Genomic DNA, 21,452 nt, shown 5'->3' with positions numbered 1-21,452 from the left:
GCCCCTCCACTAGAAGTCAGGGACCCTGCACTTCTAGTCCTCTCCAGGGATGCTCAGACCTCTAAACTTCTTGGTCACCCATCCTAAGGAAGGTCTGCCTTCTATTCCTACCACCCAGATTGCTGCCACATCTTCTACATCTTCTAATGGACCTCACCTTTCTTTCTCGCTGCTCTCCTTCATACAAAGTCCACTCTATACCTAGCAGCACCGACTATCAAGCTTTCTGCTTAACACTGTCCAAAGGCTTTGCATTGTGCTTAAAACAACCCCCCTTTCCCCCTAACCCCGATCTCCAGAGCTCTAAATGACCTGGCCCAGCCTCCGTATCTCATTTTCTCTCCTCCCCTCTCTGGCATGGGACTCCAGCCTCAGTGACCTTCTTCCAGTTGTCAAATCTAACAAGCTCTTCCTGCCTCAGGTCATTTATACTCACTGCTTCATCTCCATGTAACACCATTTCCTGACTCTTCACCTGGTGGGCTTTGCCTAGAGCTTCCAATCCTTAGCCTAAAACTCACCTCTTCAAAGATGCCTTTCTTCCTTACCACCCTATTATAACACCCTGTCTCTGCACTTACTCCAATATTACTGCTGTGCTGTGCTTATGTGCTCAGCCGTGTCCAACTCTTTGCAACCCCATGGACTGTAGCCCACCAGGCTCCTCTGTCCATGGGGATTCTCCAGGCGAGAATACCAGAGTATGTTGGCATGCCATCCTCCAGGGGATCGTCACAACCCAGGGATCAAACCCAGGTCTCCCACATTGCAGGCAGATGCTTTACCATCTGAGCCACCAGGGAAGCCCAAGAATACTGGAATGGGCAGCCTGTCCTTTCTTCAGGAAATCTTCCTGACCCAGGAATCGAACTAGGGTTTCCTGCATTTCTGGTGGATTCTACATCAGCTGAGCTACCAGCGAAGCCCTACTGTTTTTTTTAAATTGTGTTTCTCCCTGGTGTCCCCAACTCAGCATCCAGACTCAGTACCATCGGCTCAGGGACATGGTCTCTTGCCAGCAGTTTACCACCGTGGTCCAAGCATGTAGTAGACACCCAGAAGAAATATTTGTTGCTTGAAAGACTATATGAATGAATGGTGGTGGGTGGGGGGGTTGTGGTGGGGAGTGGGTTGTTGGGGAAAGCCTGGGAACAGGAGGGAAGGCCTGGGAAAGAGGCAGGAAGGGAGCAGCGTTGCTGAAGGGTTATAGGAGGGCCTGTGGAGGGACAACAGGAATCCTCTTTCCACCTGCAGAGGCAGACACTTAGCTCTCTCTGTCTCTTACTCTCTCTCTGCAGACGGTCATCTACCTTATTCATTTGTTCAATTTTCAGGTGTTCCTGAGAAGTCTCAAATCAATGGATTTTCATTCCCAGTTAAAGGAGATTTGATGCACCTGATGTGAAATTTCTTGTAGGAAATCTGCAGCTCCTTTTGCATGCTAAGTTGCTTTAGTCAAGTCTGACTCTGTGTGACCCTATGAACTGTAGCCCGCCAGGCTCTCTGTCCATGGGATTCTCTAGGCAAAAATACTGGAGTGGGTTGCCATGTCCTCCTCCAAGGATCTTCCCCACCCAGGGATCAAACCAGCATCTCTTGTGTCTCCTGCAGTGGCAGGCGGGTTCTTTACCACTGGTGCCACCTGGGAAGCCGCAGCTCCTTACTCCATGGCATTTCATTCATACGTGAATATAAAGATTCAAAAGAAGAAAAACAAGATCCTGGATCTGGAGACATTTATGTCTTTGGGGAGATAAAACAACGTCCAGAGACTATGTTCCTGTAAAGAGGAACACCTGACATGATGTACACTCCAGAGCAGTTATTACTGTCAAAGGAAAAGTTTGTTTCCTTTATAAGTGTTGGCCGGCTCCCTGTATGAACACTGAGCTAAGTGTCAGACTCAGGTTATAGGGCCCTGACTGGGGTTTTCTGAATGTGTAGGCCTGGCAGGCAGTCTGATCCCGTGAGTTTTCCACAAGGTCGCTGGTGAATCTGATGCTCCCGGTTGGGGACCATGTTGGAAACGCCTGCCTCTTACAGCTCACACCAGCCCCGCCAGGGAGGGGGTGCACTCTCGCCCCGCCGTCCAGACATAAAGCCTGGAGATGAAGATCAAGGACCGAGCAGAGGGCAAGGGCTGGGGGCGGAGGTGTTCTCCCGACCCGCCCTGGCCCTGGGGCCGCCTGGTCGCGGGTGTGCAGGTGGGCTGGATCGCGCCGCCCGCCCCAGGCCCCTCCACTGCCCACCCGCCCGGCGCTCCCTCGTCCTCCGCCGCCCGCACACAAAGCCCCTTTCACGGACTCGGGCTCGACTTCTGCTGCTCCGGAGGTTTGGTTAACCCCGTTAAGAAAACAAACAGCTCCTGAGCCGGCGGGCGCCGCTGGGCACAGAGGCTGGATTCTTCCCCTCCCTGCGGGCGGGCGGAGGCAGACTGGGGTCCCAGCAACCCTGGGGCAAGGCTGGGCCAGCACCGCTGCTCCCGGGCGCTCGGCGCGGGGTGCGCGTGGGAGCCCTGTTCACCTGGGCAGCCTCGGACAACACCCTTGTTTCAGGGCCCTTATCTGTGCCAGGGGGAGTTGTGTGTAGACTAAACGACACCATGCTCCCAGTAAGTAAATGTTAGCTATTCTCATTTGATTGAATTAGATGAATTTGCTCTTTTTGTAGGCCAGAACTGTGGGGTTTTGGAGATTACACATAGTTCATCCCCTATATTGTTAATGATTCATTTTTGAAACAACAAAAACAAACTCTTCTATTCCTTTCAGTATTCTGAGGTTGCAAGGTTAAACACACACCCCCCAAAAATCCTATTAGTTACTCCAACTACTAACTCTGTAATCAGGCTTTTCCTGATTTTCTAATATTGTACAACACCCCCCACCAAAAGAAAAAAATTAAGATAAACAATTGGAAGCAGAGGTTGGTGTAAATAAGCAACTATCCTATTCAAAGTTTCAGAGCACTTAACTGCTTAATAAGTACATCTTAGTAAGTACATCTTATTAAGTACATCTTATACATCTGAAATAATAAAATTTAGAAATTTATGTTGTAAATTTATGTTATATTGGACTTTGGTGTAGACACCTAAAAAAATAGTTCTGCTGCTAAAACATTTTAAATGATTAGCTTAAATTCATCATGTTACAGACGAGGAAACTGAGGTGCGAGGAAGGGAGAAGTGGGCTGTGGACAGGGCTGTGTTATGAAGGCACCTCTGACAAGCACATCCTGCCCGCGCCCTGAGAGCAAAGCTTGGCCCCAGGTTAGGCTGGTGCCCTGCTTCTCAGGGGACTGGTAGGCTGCAGCCATCAGCGTCAGTCCTAGGAGCCGCCTGCCTCTTGCTGCAGGGCAGAAGCGCAGCTGCTTCAGACACCAGGACGCAAGGTCAGGGCAGGGGACGCTGTGGAGAGCACCTCGGCCACCTAGCACCGGAGCAGTTGCTTCCCGGGGAGACTCTTCTGGTCCTACAACAACTCCTAACTTTCCTTACAGTGGCATGTCAGGGGAATAACCGAACGCCCCTCTGGTGTGCTGGCTCTGGGGTTCAGGGTACTCAGGCACCCTCAAGTCACAGGAGTTTCTCACCAAGAAGGCTGTAAAACCAAGAACTAAGGACAATAGGTAAAGCTGTGGGGGTGCCCACAGCAGCAGGCCTCCCTGTCTGGAAGGGAGGTGCTACCTCGCCCTCAACCCATTTGAGCCTTGGATACCGTCTGGGGTTTCTTGGCAAGTAGAGTTTTTACCCTCTGCCATTAATGGTCCTCAGCTACTCACCCAAGCTGCTTCTCCATCTTCCAGCTTCTGCTCCTGCCACACACTGCACATCTAGGGAAAGCATCTCACAGGGTCAGAGAAGTGCAAATGCCCACAATGTCAGGTGGGTAACTTCTCCTTGATAGCCCTGCTGTGTTTTTTCAGACATTTAAGGGAACAGCTTAGTGAGTTAGTGTTTAGATCCTCCTTGTCCATCTTCAGATGTGGGACATGGGGGTGCAGCAGACTAATGTTCAAGCCTTAGCTCTTTGGTGTGACCTTGGGCAAGCTGCGTAAGGTCTCTAAGCCTCAGCTGTTTCATGTAGATAATGACGCCCCCCTGACAGGGTCATGGTGCCGGGTGAGTTTCACACCCCTGTACCCACTGGCACAGAAAGGTATTTACCACATGGCAGCTCTCGTTACGGGGTCCTGGGGTGGGACGGGACTACCGGACAGTCTGGACACTGCCCTGCACGTTTCCTGGCTGCCAGGTGCCGCATCCTTTTTTTCTGGTGAGGCTGCTGATGTTCCCAAGGAGAGACCCGCTCCTGGGCCCCTGTGCCCATCACCCTGTCACTCATAAGGGAAGAGGAAGCTGAGAGCGCTTGAGTTAGAAGCAGGCAGTCATTTGGAAACAATTGTCACATCCCTTTAGAGAAAGGTCCTATCAGATGGGACAGGGTTTTTTTCTTTGGGGTTTTTTCTGGACCCAGAATGAATCCCACAGAGGCTGAGCGGCTGGCCTCCTCTGAGCAGCCTTGGTGTTGGGGGTGGGGAGGATTTCTGTCCCAGAGGTCTGGTCAGCAGAGCCAGAGGGGCATTTCCACAACAGACAAAGGCAAAGGGGAGGGAGGAGGCTCATCAGGGGCAAGCAACGAGGCAGGTGGCTATCACCTCCCACCTGTAGGTCTCACCTGGGGCACTGAACACCAATCCTGCCAACCACAGCAAAGCCTGTTAATCGCTCAGTGTCCAGCTCTTTGTGACCCCATGGACTATAGCCCACCAGGTTCCTCTGTCCATGGAACTCTCCAGGCAAGAACACTGGAGTGGGTTACCATTCCCTGCTCCAGGGATATTCTCAACCAAGGGATTGAACCAAGGTTTCCTGAATTGCAGGCAGATGCTTTACTGTTTGAGCTGCTAGGGAAGCCCATAGCAGCAAAGCCCACCAAACCCCAAATCAGGCCTATTTCTGGATCTCTTGAAAATCCCCAAGATCTGGGGCCATAGGTTTGTAAAACAACAATCGCCACAGCTTAAGGGCATTGCCCGCTTAGGCTGCTTTTGGAAGTGGAAGAGGGACCTAGATGAGTATCCATTTAGAGTAACCATGATCTTAAGGAGATCAGAGCCATGGAGGCTGGTAGGATAACATTACAATCAAGGGTGAAAAAGACCAGAATTTTAAGAAGACAGCGAAGTGCTAGGTCAAGAGCTATAAAGGAGCCAGGGCTCCCACTCCAGTGGGGAATAGGGTAGGGTGGAGGGTGGGTCAAAGAAAGCTCCCCAGAGAATGTAGGCCTCAAAGGATGCAGTGGGTTGTTTTCCCACAATGAAAATAGCTTTATTTAATGTTTATGATTATAAAAATAATACACAAATTCCAAGCAATATCAGATAGTAAAAAAATTTTAAATAATGCAAAATTCCATCCCTGGAGGCAACCACAGTTAACAGTTCAATCAACATCCTTCTCATATATATATATAATTTTATATAAATGCAGACCATATCATACATGTAATTCTGTAACCTATTCTTACTCAAAAATGAGTTTTTCTTGCCAATGAATATAGCTGCATATCATCTTCAATGACTGTATAAAATCTAATTGCATTATGTACCATAATTCATTTAATCCCTTCCTGCTGTACATTTAGATTGATTTCAAATTTTACAGTTGTAAACAATGCTATGATGGGCTTCTTTGCATAGCCATCTTCATGGACTTGGGTTTCTAGAAGTGTCTATGGGAATCCCCAGTGAGTGTCCTGTTACACTAACCAATGCCCTCCTCTCTGTTTCCTTACACTTTCATCCACAATACGGAAGGCTGGCTGTTTCAGACAGGTGTAGGTCTAAGGTCAAAGGGAGGGACAGGGGCTTGAGATAGGGTGCTTCAGGTGCAAAGGCCACCAATAATAAAGCCTTCTTAAGCTACACAGCAGTGGGGAAGGAAGGAGCGTATGTGGAGTCTGCTTCCAGGAGGTACACACACTGCTGTGAAGGACTAGGAGATAAAGAGGGAAAAGCACGCTGGGGTCCTCTCACAAAAGGCTGTGAAGGCCCGGAGGCAGAGCCCACTGTTGGGGATCATTCAACAGTTACCTACATGGCACCTATTTAAGCCCAGATATTTTCAGGGGTCACAGGGTTAAAGAGATGTTCCACTTTGGAGAGTTTATTGTCTTAATTTTTTTCTTAATGCCTTAAATTGCTTTTTGTGCTTCAGTCACCTGCCTCATCGCATCCTGTTCTTTCTAGCCATTGCACTCCTATGGATATCCTAAGGCCTAAATTAAATATTACAGAACTTTTGTTTGGCGGAGATTGCCAACATTAAACCACACAACTGGTATCACAAGACATTGGCAGATGATGTCGCACCAACCCCGGGGCCAGAAGACAAGGATGAGTTGTTCTAGTGCATCTCTAACTCTGAGCTCTGACCCAACTCTTCCCCAATGTGAAGCTGAGAATCTTAGCCTGTGACTCATTAAGGCAGAGTGTCCTGTTCAGGCATGGGTCAAATGTAGGAAAGGAGGGCATCACCATTCTCTTCCTTTTCTACTCCTCCCCTTCCCAACAGCTGCTGGGAACTGGGTGGGGGAAAATCCCACCACCTTAGGGTCTGCTGTTCCTCAGAATCCATGGTTTTCAATCCCACATGGGCTCTAAACATGCTCAGCAAAGGACACACCTTCCATCACCACGCTCCTTTCTCAACCAGTTCCTGGCCCCATCTTTCAATTTCCATTATCTTCTCATGATTTTTCAAGTTTGAGCTGCACAGGCATTCTTTATTTCCTTTAGGCTTCTCAGCTACAGGTGCATTCAGAATGAAAATCACTCAAAAAGAGCTCAGTGTTACAAATATCCACGTGTAATGGGTCCTATCATTTCTACTTCTTGCATTTGTTCTGTTGCTGAAGACCCATTCTGAATGCTGGGGTCTCTTCAGCTCTAAGCGCTCACCTTCAGGACTCCGAAGCCCAGAGATGCATGGGGGAAATAACCCACAGGGAAGCAGGAGAAGTAAGACTCATTTCCACACCTCTTCTGTAAACCACCTGACTCAAAAATAGGTCAACAAGATAGCCGTGTCTGAGAATATCTGAATTACCATGCAGGAGGTTAATCTTTCTTCCCAGCCCCAGCAGCAAGGCTCCCTGCCCTGCATTTTGCATTTGTTCCCAGACATGGCTGATGGCTACTCCCTTTCTCTCCTCTGAATTTTGTTAACATGTTAGGTCTGACATGCCTTTAAATGAAACAAAGCCAGCTTTTACTTTGTATCTCCCTTCCCTCTCAGCAAGGTCCTCCCTTTTCATTCAGAAGAGCCTCTTATATGAATGACACGGTCATGCACTTGCTGTCACCACTGCTTCCCCGCCCATCTGCTCCAAACCTGTTTGGCCTCCTGTGCTACCTATGTCATGAACGTTGTCACCATCAACCCTGAAACCCAAGTCAGAAGCTCATGGGTCATGCCAGCTACCACTGTCTTCCTTGGGCCTTTCATCGTATCAGTGACCAGCCCCCACTGGCTCTTTGCTGCCACTGACTCCTCTCCCTGAGTCCGGACTCCATTACTACTGCCCTCCTCAGCATTCTGGCTGACTCTCTGTGCCTCCAGCCTTGTATCTTCTGATATGTCTACATCACAAATGTGACCATGCTATTTCCTGCTTAAGTCCTCCCAGGAGCTCCCCACACTTGCAGGGTCATGTTCAAAGTGCCCTACAGGTGATAGGCACTGTGTGATCCAGCTCTTGCTCATCACTCCATGGGCCGTCCACTGACTTGACTGGCTACATCGAGCCACCAGTATTCCCTAGATGGGCCCACCTCTCACTACATGACACGGGAAGGTAGATGGTCCAGCAGAAGGAACAAAAACCTCTTCACCTTGAACACACAGTTCAAGCACCTCCTTCTCCAATTTCTTCCTCCTGAGTCTCCAAGTGGAACAACTCCATCTTTGTGGCCCTATCCTTGCATACAGGCCTCTGGCTCAGTACGGGTAAACTGCTATTGGTCTTCTTAACTTGCAAGTTCTGCACAGAAATGCACAGGCCCTGAAGACAGCTGGTCCCATCAGCCTTGGGACAGAGAGGAAAGCTCTGAGAAGGGAGCTCTGACACCAGAAGGGAGTCTGTCCCCAGGAAATAACAAAAACAGACTTACATCAAGAGGATCGCTGGATGGAACAAAACAAAGTGAAGAGAAAGTTTTAAAATTTTCTTAGAGAGTTAAAAAGGGAGATGAGAATAAAATTCATGGGGCTAGTATGAATTCATGATTTTTAATTATTTGTATCTCCATTTCCCTCAATATTTCCATACATCTTTATCTACAGTTATTTCCTTACTCTGTCTGCCAAGAAAAGCCTAGAAGCAATGACATTCCAGTAGCAATGGGCACTCAGCACCCAGATCTTGATTTCTTAAGATCATTTTCCATTCAAAGGAATCAAGATTCCCTGGGAAAAAATGGCTGATTCCACAGCTGGGGCTGGGAAGATACAAGGTAAGTCTGGAACACCTTAAGCCAGAAAGTAAGAAAGTGTTAAAAAAAAAAAAAAAAAGAAAAAGAAAGGGACATATTAAAAAGACACAGGAGACTGCTAGAAATCTGGGATGGTTTGAGAATCAAAGCAATACCTAGCAACTTTGAGTAAATAGGAATCCATTCATCCATACCTATAAACAAACAGATTAATAAGTAAGGAGGAAGATGCTTTCCTTTAGAAGTAGACTGTCAAACAAGTGTAGAAGAAACTACGGAGTTAGAAAATCACACTGAATGAAGAACAAAGTATGTACATGACATCAAAGTGTCTCCCCACAAGTAACCTGTTACTTACAAAGGGGAGAAGTCAACTTAGAAAGGGGAAGTCTAGCAGACATTAACTTAACCAAATGATCACAGAGCTAACGTCAGTATTAATGGCATCAACTAACATCACCTGCCAACTTAAGACACACACACAGAGGACACATCACTTTTGTGATGTTCCCACCCAATATGCCAAACCCTAATCTAGTCCATGAGACCAATCCAATTTGAGGAACATTCTACAAAATATCTGGCTGTATTCTTCAAAAAGGCCATGGTAATAAAAGGAAAGGGAAGACGTCTGAATTGAGAGACACGTGTAAGCATGTATCACGACTAAATGTAACACATGATTCTGCATCAGGAAAAAGGGAATCACTATAAAGGACAGTGCTAGGACACCTGACGCAATTTAAACAGTGAGCATGGGCTAGATGACAGTATTCTATCAGTGTTGGTATCATATCAGTGTTATACTTCCTGCTTTTGACAAGCGGTTATGGTTATAAATTATGAGAGGAAGTCCTTGTTCTTAAGGAAAGGCTTACTGAAGTTTTGGGGTAGACGGGTAACAATATCTACAACTGATTCCCAAATGATTCAGAAAATATAACATGTAAATACAGATAAAGCAAATCATTAAGTCATAAAACAAATGGGGTAAAATATAAGCACTTGGTAAGTGGGAGTTCTTCATGATATTCCTGTAACTTTTAAGTTTAAAATCATATTAAAGTTCTAAAAGTTCCCAAACAAACCAGCAATCCAACAACAAGGGATGAGTCAGAATTATGGTACAGTCACTCTATGGAAGCCTTAAAATTACACAGCATTACAAATAAAAGTCTGTGAAAACACATAACAGAATAGAAAAAATGCTTATAGCTTATACAGGGTTGAATGATGAAAGCTGGATACAAAGTATTTTATGTGTCCATTATTATAACTAAGAGCAAGATATAAGTATATCAGAGCAAGCATATAAGTAAGATTGAAAGGGTAATATCAAAGGTGGTAATAAAGATATTAGGGAAAAAAAAAGATATTAGGGGGAAGGGAGAGATTGAGTGACTTTTTCTTTAAAAAAAAAAATCAGCATATTGAAAAAAATACTTGCCAGCATATGCACTCCCCATCAGGCAGGTAGGCTGGAGAATACTGGAGATCAGTGCTATTGACTGCCTTCTCTTGCCTCAGGCTGCCTCTCCCCAAACCTTGATACCTATCCCTCACCCAAAGAACAGATACTGTGGGTCTGGAGTGCCCTCAGCAAGGGCATCTGAGGGCGGTGGGGCTAGGAGCATGAGGCTCCCGTGCAGGCAGCCTGCCAGCCCTGCCCTACACAGTCTGCTCTGAGCAGCGAGCCTAGCAGCTGCGTACACAGCTGAGGGGAAGCCCAGCAAAGGCACCTCTGAGACTGGGCCTCCCTGGCCAGGCCAGCACAGAGACCCCTTTGAATGCCCTTGCCTTGTGCTGACAACACCAGGGCCTCTTGCTGACATGCTCCCTCCTGGGCATAGACCATAAAGCTTCTTGGAACTCAGAAGGTTTAGGAACTCTGGGATGACTTTATCTCAAGGCAGAGTGCCTGATTCTGTTGTCAGTGGGTTGAAGTGTTAAGTCCTTATCAGTCCTTTACATTTTTAACATAAACCAGTCTATTGAGCACCTGCTTTGATGGGTGGCAAAAAGAACTTCGGAACACACGGCTTTGCTATCAGAAGGCAAACTCTCAGACAGCCCTGGGCAGCTGAGAGAAATAGGGCAGGAATAAAAGTGAAAGTTTGCCTCCTTTGTGGGAGAATTGGTTTTGTTCCTCTTATTATAAGAGACGTGTTTAAAACTCCTTCCCTAAAGAATGAGGAATAAGAGTTAAGAGTAAGAGACCCTCAGAACAGGCAGCTGGGGTAGAGAGAGCAAAGGAAACCCCAGTCCTCTGGGGCAGCAGGAACCAAGGCCCACAGTTCCTGTGGAGAGGAACTCATTACATGACTCTACCGGGCACTTCTTGTTTAGAGCTGCTTCCCAACTGCTCCCCAGCCTAGAGCAAAAAGCACCACCATTCTCAGTCATGTGACCCAATTTTAAAGTATTTTATTACATAATCTTTTCATGGCACCGTCAGGAGTAACAGAAAACGTTATCCCCAGTTCCTAACCACATCCTGAAAAATATACATTTGTATTTATATATTTATATCAATACTCCACCCCATCCCCTAATTCCACCACCTAGTATAGGACTTTTGCTTAAAGCAAGAAACTATTCTTTCAGGTAAGAAAATATATATGGAAGCTAAGTTAAGTAACGGTTAGAGTGACTGGGGACAGCTCGGTTGTGGGGGCAGGAGGGAAGGGGTAAAGTCCAGGCTAGGCAGGATGCATCACTGGGTCCGGCAGAGGTGGAGAACAGTGTATAAAAAGGCAGCGTCAGGCAGGTGGCTCTGGTGTCCTTGGTCCATTAGGAGATGGCCTTTGCCTCAGGAAGGAAGGCTTCCCAGTACTTAGCCAGCTGCAAAGAAGTGCACTCAGTAAGCAAGTGCTCCCAAAAAGTGGCAGAGCCTGAGCCTGGAAGGGGAGCAAGCCAGGGCACTCCCCCAAGTGCCCTCGGCCAGCACAGGGAGGCCATTTCTTCAGCTTGGCCTAGGCTGAGGCCAAGCTGAGGAAGTGGGTATGCTGAGAGTGGACCCTGGGACAGACTGGCTGGCCAGCCACACTGCCCTTACCTCTCTAGACTGAAGGAAGCATCAAGTGCAAGGTCTGAAGACAGTCCTGGTTCTGCCCCAGAGGAAGTACCCCCGTGGGGGCCACAGCTTGGCTCAGGTCAGTCAGCTCCTCACAACAGGGTCACTGTTCCACATACCGATTGGGGCCTCAGCCTCAAGGGGGCTAGGTGGTATCAGGGGGTTACAGGGAGAGGAGAGTTGGGGTTTGTCCTTAAAAACTCACTGACTGTAGGATTAGGGCTATCCTGCTTATTAGCAAAAGACCCTACTGGATGCTCCACATTAGAGAAACAGGACTTATGTTCAATTATTGATTAAGCAGGGCCTGGACCCCTGATGTATGCCGGACCACCCCTGTCACCAAAGTCTTAAGTATGCAGCTGGCCCAAGCAAGCAGGAGAGGAAGAAAGCCAGAGAGGAAGAAAGCCATGCACAAGTTACATACCTGCTGCTGTGAACACAGGAGTGTCTCGAGGTACTTGATCACATGGTTTCTGAAGTCCTTGGATTTCTCTTTCTAAAGGAGACAGGATTCTACACTGACCATCCGGACAGTTGCTCCTTCCCCTCTTGACAGGATGGTGATGTTTTTGCTGACCAAGGCTGAACACAGCCTCAGAAAGGAGAGGCAGCAGCTGGATTAGCTACAATTTCCAGCCTAATAACCTCTTGCAAGGCTTTCTTGAATGGTGGCAGGGTGGGAAAGCGAGGAGAGAGGACAGGGGAGCAGAGGGGTTACGACAGGGCGAGCTTTGCTTTGTGTCTAACAGCTCTGGTCCCGCAACCAGTGGAGGACAGCCACTTTGCCTCAGGAACAAACATACAAATGTGAGCACGCGTACACACACACACACACACACACACACACACACACACACACCAGCCATGTTTGGTCACAATAACTGCCAAGTTGCTGGCACTGCCGTCTGTCTCCCTACTCAGTAGAGACGTGGACAAAACCAGTACCACCACTAAACCAGGCACTGCACACTGGTGAGAGCGAGGATCTTCTATCTTACCTCAAACCGTATCACTTCTTTTCGGACCACAGTTGAAATCCTTTCAAAGTCCCTTTCATACTGAGTCACCCGAGACTCCCACTGGGAAGAAAGAGGAAAGAAAGGATCCCTTATCATATTATGGAGTTACTCTATTAAGTCTTTACCTCTGAACAGCAACTGTGTATCTGAGACCTCAATTGGTCATTTGTTTGTCCCTCTGGGTAAGATTAGATATGGAGATTCCACAGGTAATCCAGTCTCCAGTAGAGGTCACCTCTAGGAACTGGCTGGGAAAGAGGTGCCATGTGTCTCAGGCCAAGTCTGGTTCCTAAGAAATCTAGTTCCCCCAAGGCTCCAGTTCAGGTACTTGCCAGCAAGGCTGGGAGGCCCAGAGAACTGAATTTAGTTCTCACCAGGAGGACACATGTGAATCACCTTGGAGCTTTTCAAAGACCCAGGCAGGACCACTCCTGCAGAGATTGTAATTTGGCAAGTGTGGGTTGAACAGGAAAGGAGGAGGAGGGCCCGGTCTCAGGGCAGACCCTGGGCCATCCGCAGAGCCTTTGCCAGCCACTGTCCTTTAGACTCCATTAGTTCTCTTGCCTGCTGAGGGGTTCTAAGCAGCTCAGTGGGGTGGAACCCTGACTCATTCAGGAGCCAGAACGTCCCTGCAGGTCTGCCTCGGGGGGCTCACCTCTACAATCTCATCCTTGGCCTGCTGCAGCTTGTCGGGCTTGTTGGCCCACAGCAGCCGAGCCTCGGCCTCCCGCTTCTTCTGCAGTGTGGCCTGAGCATCCTGCCAGCGCTGCCACGTCTTCATGCGCTGGTCAAAGGCGGCCTGTGGGGGTGAAGGTTGGGGAAAAGCATAACCAGCCCTTCAGGTGCTCTGCTGGCTCTGCCTTGCGGGTAGGGGGCTCTCCCAGCGGCTGTGCTGGGGAAGGGCCGAGCAAGGGCAGGTTCCACAATCCTGTGTTAATGCCTAGCTGGAAGTTTAACGTCCAAAAGCACAAGCTTGGGTAAGACTTCTCTCCAAGGCTCCAGTAGACCAGCGTCATGCTGTGTCATGCTGCTCCCAAGGCTGGATGGCCCAGGGCAAGCAGGTGGTCTGATGCACATGCCCAATCTATGGCTTTCAAACGGACTCCCTGAGATGAGTTCATGAGTCTACACACTTTCCTTAAATGCCTGCCCTGTGCCAAGGGCTAAGAATATAGTGGGGAACGAAACACATAGGCCTCCTTTCATTGAGCTTGAAGTCTAACAGGAAAGGCTGACATTGTATTACTAACTGCCAATAAGTAATTGTAAGAATGCAGAATACAGAAAAAACAAGCAGAGTACTGCAAAAAAAAAAAACACTTGGGGACCTAGATGAGCCTGGGAGACACATCAGGGAAGACCAACCTAAGGAAGCAAACTCTATACTGACACCCAAACAATATACAGGGTGAGTTTGACAGATCTCCCCACCGCCTTCAGCTTAACAGATCTTTATACTAAGTAAACTTCATCTCATCCATACATTCAACTGCTCGCAGCTATTAAGGCCTTCAAGAAGCTCTCCAAAGTCCATTTGCTGGTCTTCTCTGTTTTCAGTTCCGTGGTCACAATCAGCATGTCCAGAGGATGCCTCCTGGACTAAGCAAACCATCCCGCACCCCCACTGGCTCTGTAGGCTTCAAGAGGCTGGGATGGAAGACCTCTGCCTGGGGCAACCTCCCAACACTGCTCCTTCTGCTCCCCTCCCCTATGAGGGTTCCCTGGATGTTTTCCAGGCCTCCTTAGTTCAGGCCTTTGCCAAGACTTGAACCTTAGGGAGTGAAATGACACCAAATTGATCTTCCCCTGCATTGTCACTGCTGCTTATCCGCAATTTCTATACAGCTGAATAAAGGATCAGGTAAAGTGTGACCTCAAATCCAACCTAACACCCTAGGCTAACTGTGGTACAGCTGCAGGTTTCAGCAGAGAAGTAACATCTGTTCATCTCTCCAGTCCCACTGCCAGCACATAACCACAAGAAGGGCAGGTGAGGGATCTCTGAGAAAAGACAAGCTTTGCAGTTCTGAGCACCAAAGCGAGCTGCCTCAGAGAGGCCTCCCTCACCCCTCTCCATACAGGGTCCCTGGCCTGAGGGTTGCATCCAAATGCTGAGCTCTCCAGAAGCCCCAGACAACACTGCTCTCTGAAAGCATTCCCAGAGAGAACTCTTCCCTGGGGTGGCTTTCCAGTCTAAGTAGTCTGACCTGTTCTGAGCATTCCAGAAGAGGTTATTTTTCCAGCCTCTTACCACTCTGGAGTTAGCAGCAAACCAAACAGCAAAGGGAGAGGACAGTGAGCAATCTTACAGACTATATTAAGCAACACTATCACAGAGAAAATGAGTCCTGGGGGCAGCGTGGCTCCTGACAATGCAGGAGTTCTCAGGCTGGGGAGAGCTGGGGGGGCGGGGCGGGAGAGTGAGTGTGTGTGTCTCTGTGTGTGTGTATGTCTGTGTGTGTGTGTCTCTGTTCCAACTCAGAGGCTCAGATGTTCTGGTCCCAACCTGGATCAGGCAGATTCAGGCCCTATTAGGGCAGGTGCCAGGCTCCCTCTTGGCTCCTTCCTCCGTCTCAGAGAGGCCATGCGGAGCTAATCTCACTGCCCAGTGAAGCTTCCTCAGCCACTCTGCAAGGTCAGGGAAACCAGGGTGCCCTGGTCACCAAAAGAGAAGGTGAGGTGCTTGACCTGAGGGGCAGGCTGCAGTCTTGTCACCGGTGTGGTCAGCACAGCACAGCTCTGGTGACAAGCTCCCTCAGCCCCCCAGCCACACTCCTCCATGTAGCACCACACTGGTTGTGTGTAGTTACCTGGTGGCCCACATGGGAGGGAAAAGTGGAAGCCAGCAGGAGCTTTTACCGGGGCCAAGCTGCAGCTTACTGTTAAGAAGGCAAAGACCAGAGGGCTGAGGAAGTCACAGCTCCAAGGGGCCCAGACCTAGGCCTGGAACAGCCTTGCTTGAAGAAAGGAATATAGGATGCTGTCCAGCTTCAACAATAAGGAAGGGCCTACCTGGGAATTCAAGAGTGGTCTTTTCTTCAAGCTGATTTAAAATACTGGTTGTGGGCCTCAAAATGACTCAGCGATAACTAAGAGTTTAATGGATGTTTCAGTTCACAAGATACTTTCTCTTTTGACAGTAGAAAAATTATACCTATTTCAAGCTATAATGGATGAAACCACCTTGGGAAGAAGAAGAGCAAAGGAAAAGACAAATTAAACCCAATGGAGGAAAAAGAGGAGGGGAACAAGATGCTTACACGGACTATGGCCAGGAGGCGAATATAGTCACTCAGGAGCTCCGCGAGGAGGAAGAAGTCATTGTTGGCCTGTTCCTGGTGGAGCTGCTCGATCTTTTCTTCCACCTCAGCCAGCTGGGAGAGCGCCCGTGACAGAGCTGTGTTGTCCTCAGAGCTCCCAAGCATGGCCAGACTCTTGGCAAACTGGGCCGTGTTCAGCGCCAGCTCTGGAAGGAGGAAGACAGCAGAGCCTCTGATCTCCCGGGGAAGAGGCCCAAGTCGGCTGGCACTGCCCGGGGGCCTGAGCTACACTGGCCCCTGCGTGTCTGGCAACCGTGGGCTCTGCAATCTGGTCACTTACACCAGAGCCAAGTGAACTCAGAGTGAGGGTGACGCAGGTCGGGCACACAAGCAGAGAGGTGCCTGTAGCCTTCAGCTTCCCTAGGTTAGGCTCACTCGGATGGAGCAGTGCTGATGCTCCTGGAGAACTAGGGGCCAGTTAGTAGAAACAGGCACATTTCTGATGCTCACATCAGAGCTCAAAGTAAGCAGCCTGCCTACATCAGAGAGAGTGTATGTACACACTGCATAGTCTTGCATGCATCAGAGCAGAACAACTTTTCGGTGAAGAGTCAGGTATTTTAACCTTTGCAGACCACATACAGCTCACTCTCCTTGCTCCACCCCCCAACCCTTCCACCCCGTCATCTCTTCAAAAATGTTAAAAACCACTTACAGCCACAGCAATAGGTCCATCACTAATAGGTCTATGGCTAGATAGGACCCAGGGGGCTGGGTCATATTTTGCCAACCCTTACATTGGTCTCCGTTCTAATGGTTTTCTGCCTGTTTAGATTTCTGATTATCAACATGTTAAAAGCATTCAAACTTGGCAAATTTCACTAGCTCTTACGCAAATCTCACCAGAGAAAGGTGAAGAAGGGTAGGAGACATACATGGTTTCCCACATTTACATATTTCTCACTGGACCGTGTAGCTAAGGCATGTAACATAATTTTGGATACAAGCCACCAACTCAAATGCCACCAACCGAAGCCCACAGTCCCAGGTCAAGCTGTAACTGGGACGGCTTCTCTGCACTCCTCCCAGGTAGAGCACAATGCCTTCAGCGGCAGAGGCATGTTTCCTGTCAGGAGACGCAAGGTATCATCTCTTTGATCAGAACATCAAGGACCAAGTGGGTTGAGAATTTCAACCTGAATGGCTGAGAGGTTTGGGAACAACATGCCCTCCCATCTCTAGCTCACTGGAGACATCAGTTTCCCCCCAGCTCCAAGTGCACATCAGAAGCTTATTACCTTTCCTGTGGTTGACTAGAGTTTCTACAACGGCATGCAGTTTCCGTAAGCGCTGCTCCTCACACTCTACCTCCTGGAGCTTCTCCTCAAACCACTGAAACACACAGGCCCAAAGCTTTAAAGGAGGCTACTCATCATACAGGTGTAGAGCTGTCTTTTCCTTAGCAGTTTTTTTCTTCTTTTTTAAGGGACTGAATTATTGTAAAAATAAAGTCTCTAATCTCAGGACTCCTCAAGGCTTCTGACCTATAACCCTGAGGGGGTTGGGGAAGCTGAGAGGCCCAGTGCTACTCACAATGTCGGATTCATTCATCTTGATAGTCATTTTGCTGACCGCATCTGTCGCTTTGTTGAACATCTTGAGGAGACCAGCGCCACTCAATGTCTGGGTACCCACAGCACGTGGCAGCTACAAGACCAAGAAGGCGGGGTGGCAAGTTATCTGCTGCCCCTATTTTAGGTTCAGAAGAGTTAGTATCCATCAGATGGCATGCTCCAAACTTGCCAAATAAATTATCTGAACTGTAGGCTATTGTTTTCAAGGGCAGTTAGACAAATCCTTAATAGCAATGTGGAGAGACCAAAAAAAAAAAAAAAAAAATCAAAGGACCACATTAAAGAGAATCAGCAAAATTGTCAGCTTCTGATACTGTGTGCAGAAAGACAAGCAGTGTGTGTTATGTGTCCAGGTGACCTCATATTGAGATTATCTGCCTACCCAGGCACGAACTGCTTAAATACCAAATGCTTTTGTTTAAGAGTCAAAAGTTCTTTTTGGATGCATACTCGCACACAGCTAGACTTAAATCTTGAGACACTTTGAAGCTGTAATTCCATTTGGATTTTCCTCAGGGAACAAAGGAGCGTAATAGATTGAGGACATCTAGTTAAGTCAAGCATGCCAAATACTTAGAAACAATTTGACTAGTTCAGTCTTCCCACTCCTTTCCTAAGGCATGAAAAGGATGCTGAAGAATCCATAGTGTATGTAGTATACCACGCTGAACAATTAGATTTTAGTGCCCAGGACTCTTGAGAGTCTTCTTAACTCAGGGCCATTTTGCCCCCAGGGGACAGTTGGTCATGTATGGAGATAATTTTGCTTACTAAAACTGGGGACAGGGGACTTTCCTGGTGGTCCAGTGGCTAAGACTCTGTGCTCCCAGTTACAGGGGACCTGGATTTGATCCCTGGTTGGGGAACTAGATCTCGCATGCTGCATTTAAGAGTTCACATACCACTGCAAACGATTCTACATGCTGCAACTAAGAAAGATACTGCCAAAACTAGACTCTGGACACAACCAAATTAAAAAAGTCCTGGGGACGGGAGGTGGGGGAGGGTACTGGCATCCAGTGGATAGAGGCCAGGAATGCTGCTAAACCAACAATGCACAGGACATCCCCACAACAAAGGGTGATCCAGCCCAAAATGTCAACAGTGCCACTGGAGATAAACCCTGCTCTAGGGGCACCAGGCGGGTATGAGGGCATGAAAAGGAAAAATGGATTTAGGGATCTCAGAGGAGAACTAAGACTTAGAGCATCAGACAGAGAATTTTCAATTAAAGAAGTTCATTTTGGTGGGGCAACCCATATACTTACTTAGTACCATTTTCTTATTTTGAGTAATGTATATAATATGCAAATTAAAGAAAAATTTAAAAATAAAAACAAAATAAAAAAAATAAATACAAAACAACAGTTCTACACTGTCACTTATTTCCTTCTACTTTTCTTTCCTATGAGATACAACACTGTTTTATTCCAGTGTTTCTTTTGATTCTTAATGACTAATGTGTTTTTTCAACTGTGTTTATATGCTGTTTCATGTTTCATTTCATAATTCTTGTTTTAAAATGAAGTACAGTTGATTTATAGTACTGTGTTAGTTCTAGGGGCATAGCAAAGTGATTCAGTTGTATATGTGTGTATATATATATATATATATTTTTTTTTTTTCAGATTCTTTTCCATGATAAGGTTATTACAAGGTACTGAACAGAGTTCCTTGTGTTATACAGTAAATCCTTGTTGTTTATCTATTTTATATATAGTAGTGTATATCCATTAATCTCATATTCCTAATTTATCCCTCTCCCTCATCATTCTGCAAATGTACACTCCAATGAATTTCTGTATACTTTCTGTTTATGATGAGAATTAAGTATTTGTTGTATTGATATATTTTACTAACTCTTCAATTATTAGCAACTGGACTGTCTCTAATTTTTCACAATCATGAATAGCCTATGCATAGCCTGTTAAAAGACTGTCCACTTGAATCAACACTTTTGCTACATGCTGGCAGTTCTGAGGTCTGTGGTTAAGTGGTTTTAAACTAAAATTCCACAGCTCCTGGCACAAAATAAGCATTCAATCGAAGCCAAGTAGTAACCTATGAAGGACATGCCAAGACCTGCCAAACAGATCTCTGTGTTGATCCAGTAAGACAAAACTGGGTTGCAGTTTGACCTCTACAACCAGTTACTTTTGACTGTAGGCAGAGCTGCTTTTATTTCAGAGGCTGAAAGATACTTGTCACTTTTGGGCACTTATAAACTATGATACAGTCAGACTAGGCTATATGCACGTGTGCAAATATTTGTTGAAGGGACTAGTTTCATTTCACAGGGGTAGATACGAATTGTGAAATTCAGTTTGTACAATACTAACCTCTTCTTTTTCCAAGAACTCTCTGACATCAGGGTCCTGTAACATGGTAGGATGATTCACAATCCTCTGAAGGTACCTACAAGGGTAAGCAGTTATCTGGTTAGTTGACCTGGCCTTACAAAGTTTGGGGCATCGTACCATGCTGGCAGTGGTACAATGTCTTTCATTACTTTAAAATGTCCTCAGGGCACTTAAGTATGACACTGCTTATAAGCACATGTAAGTTCATATTCTTCACATTTCCAAAAAGGAAAGAAAAGTAACTGCTTAGAGAGAGACTGCAGAGCCATTCCTGACTATTGAAGGAGAATATGATTGCCTGCTCACTCAGGAGAGGAAAAGAAAAGAGGATGCTCTGCTCCTAATGTGGGAAGGAAAGAGACTTAGGAAAGGCTACAGACAACATGGAGGTGGGAATCTTTAACTCATTCAAGTTTCACCACTACTAACTCTAGCAAATGTCTCATGGTAATTAAGTCTCAGTTTTAGCTCCTCATTTGTTCTCGTGGTACTCAAGAAAAGTTTTATTGTACTTACCTTTCTAGAGCAGCCCTCCGTTTTTCAAGAAATTCTGCAGAAGAAGAATCTTCCTTCCCAACTTTTACTTTCGTCATTCCTGGAACACAATTTAAAAAGAAAAAAACAAGAAAACTATAAATCATCATGAAAAGCTTTAGGCTGCAGAAAAGCCCACAGGAGGAAGGCAATGAGGGAGCTCTACAAAATACAACCAAAGGCCACTTCTATGTCATGCACAAGCATGAACAAAAGGTTCTTTACATAAGAGTCAGTTTTCATACTAGTCTTAAAATGTTGAAGGTTCTCAACCCTGGGACTTCCAAAGCACATGTTTTCTAAAAGGGGGCCATGGGACTCTAAGTAAAGATTAGCAGATATCAATTGATGGTAATGAGAAGATTCCTTGCCTCACCTCCTTCCCTTCATTCAATGAGTACATTTCAATCTGGAGGGAACCACACAACCACTGAAGACTCCCGGATACCAATACACACACACACACACACACACACACACACACACACACACACACACAGTGGAAACTAAAACCACAACCACTGAAGACTCTCTCTCACACACACACACACACACACACACACACTGTGGAAACTAAAACCGCAACCACTGAAGACTCACTTACACACACACACACACACACACACTCTCTGTGGAAACTAAAACTGCAACCACTGAAGACTTACACACACACACTGTGGAAACTATAACTGCAACCACTGAAGACTCACACACACACACACAGTGGAAACTAAAACCACAACCACTGAAGACTCTCTCTCTCACACACACACACACACAAACACACACACAGTGGAAACTAAAACCTCAACCACTGAAGACTCACTCACTCACACACACACACACACACTGTGGAAACTAAAACCGCAACCACTGAAGACTCACACACACACACTGTGGAAACTACAACTGCAATCACTGAAGACTCACACACACACACACACACACACACAACACACACACACAGTGGAAACTAAAACCACAACCACTGAAGACTCACACACACACACAGTGGAAACTAAAACCACAACCACTGAAGACTCACTCACACACAGACACACAGTGGAAACTAA

At 47.0% G+C, this 21,452-nt stretch overlaps 1 protein-coding gene across 2 annotated transcripts in view; it reads right to left on the bottom strand.

Annotated features, from left to right (window-relative positions):
* Positions 1-10,898: 10,898 nt before the first annotated feature.
* SNX1 (sorting nexin 1) overlaps positions 10,899-21,452 on the bottom strand; it is a 34,773-nt gene continuing 24,219 nt past the window's right edge. Inside the window, exons 7-15 of one of the 2 annotated variants that reach the window (XM_061157338.1) lie at positions 20,362-20,440; positions 19,825-19,900; positions 17,445-17,558; positions 17,150-17,243; positions 15,852-16,057; positions 13,247-13,390; positions 12,571-12,651; positions 11,997-12,068; positions 10,899-11,337 (exon numbers count right to left, since the gene is read on the bottom strand). In XM_061157338.1, the coding sequence (XP_061013321.1) occupies positions 11,287-11,337; positions 11,997-12,068; positions 12,571-12,651; positions 13,247-13,390; positions 15,852-16,057; positions 17,150-17,243; positions 17,445-17,558; positions 19,825-19,900; positions 20,362-20,440 (917 nt within the window). In that variant the 3' untranslated portion in view covers positions 10,899-11,286. Of the gene's footprint in view, positions 11,338-11,395; positions 11,715-11,996; positions 12,069-12,570; positions 12,652-13,246; positions 13,391-15,851; positions 16,058-17,149; positions 17,244-17,444; positions 17,559-19,824; positions 19,901-20,361; positions 20,441-21,452 lie in introns of those variants that run through there. The other variant, XM_061157339.1, reaches the window with a different exon arrangement.

The sequence above is a fragment of the Dama dama genome, chromosome 12, assembly GCF_033118175.1.
Source record: "Dama dama isolate Ldn47 chromosome 12, ASM3311817v1, whole genome shotgun sequence".
Classification (NCBI taxonomy): Eukaryota; Metazoa; Chordata; class Mammalia; order Artiodactyla; family Cervidae; genus Dama; species Dama dama.
This window is presented reverse-complemented; position numbering and strand designations above follow the sequence as displayed.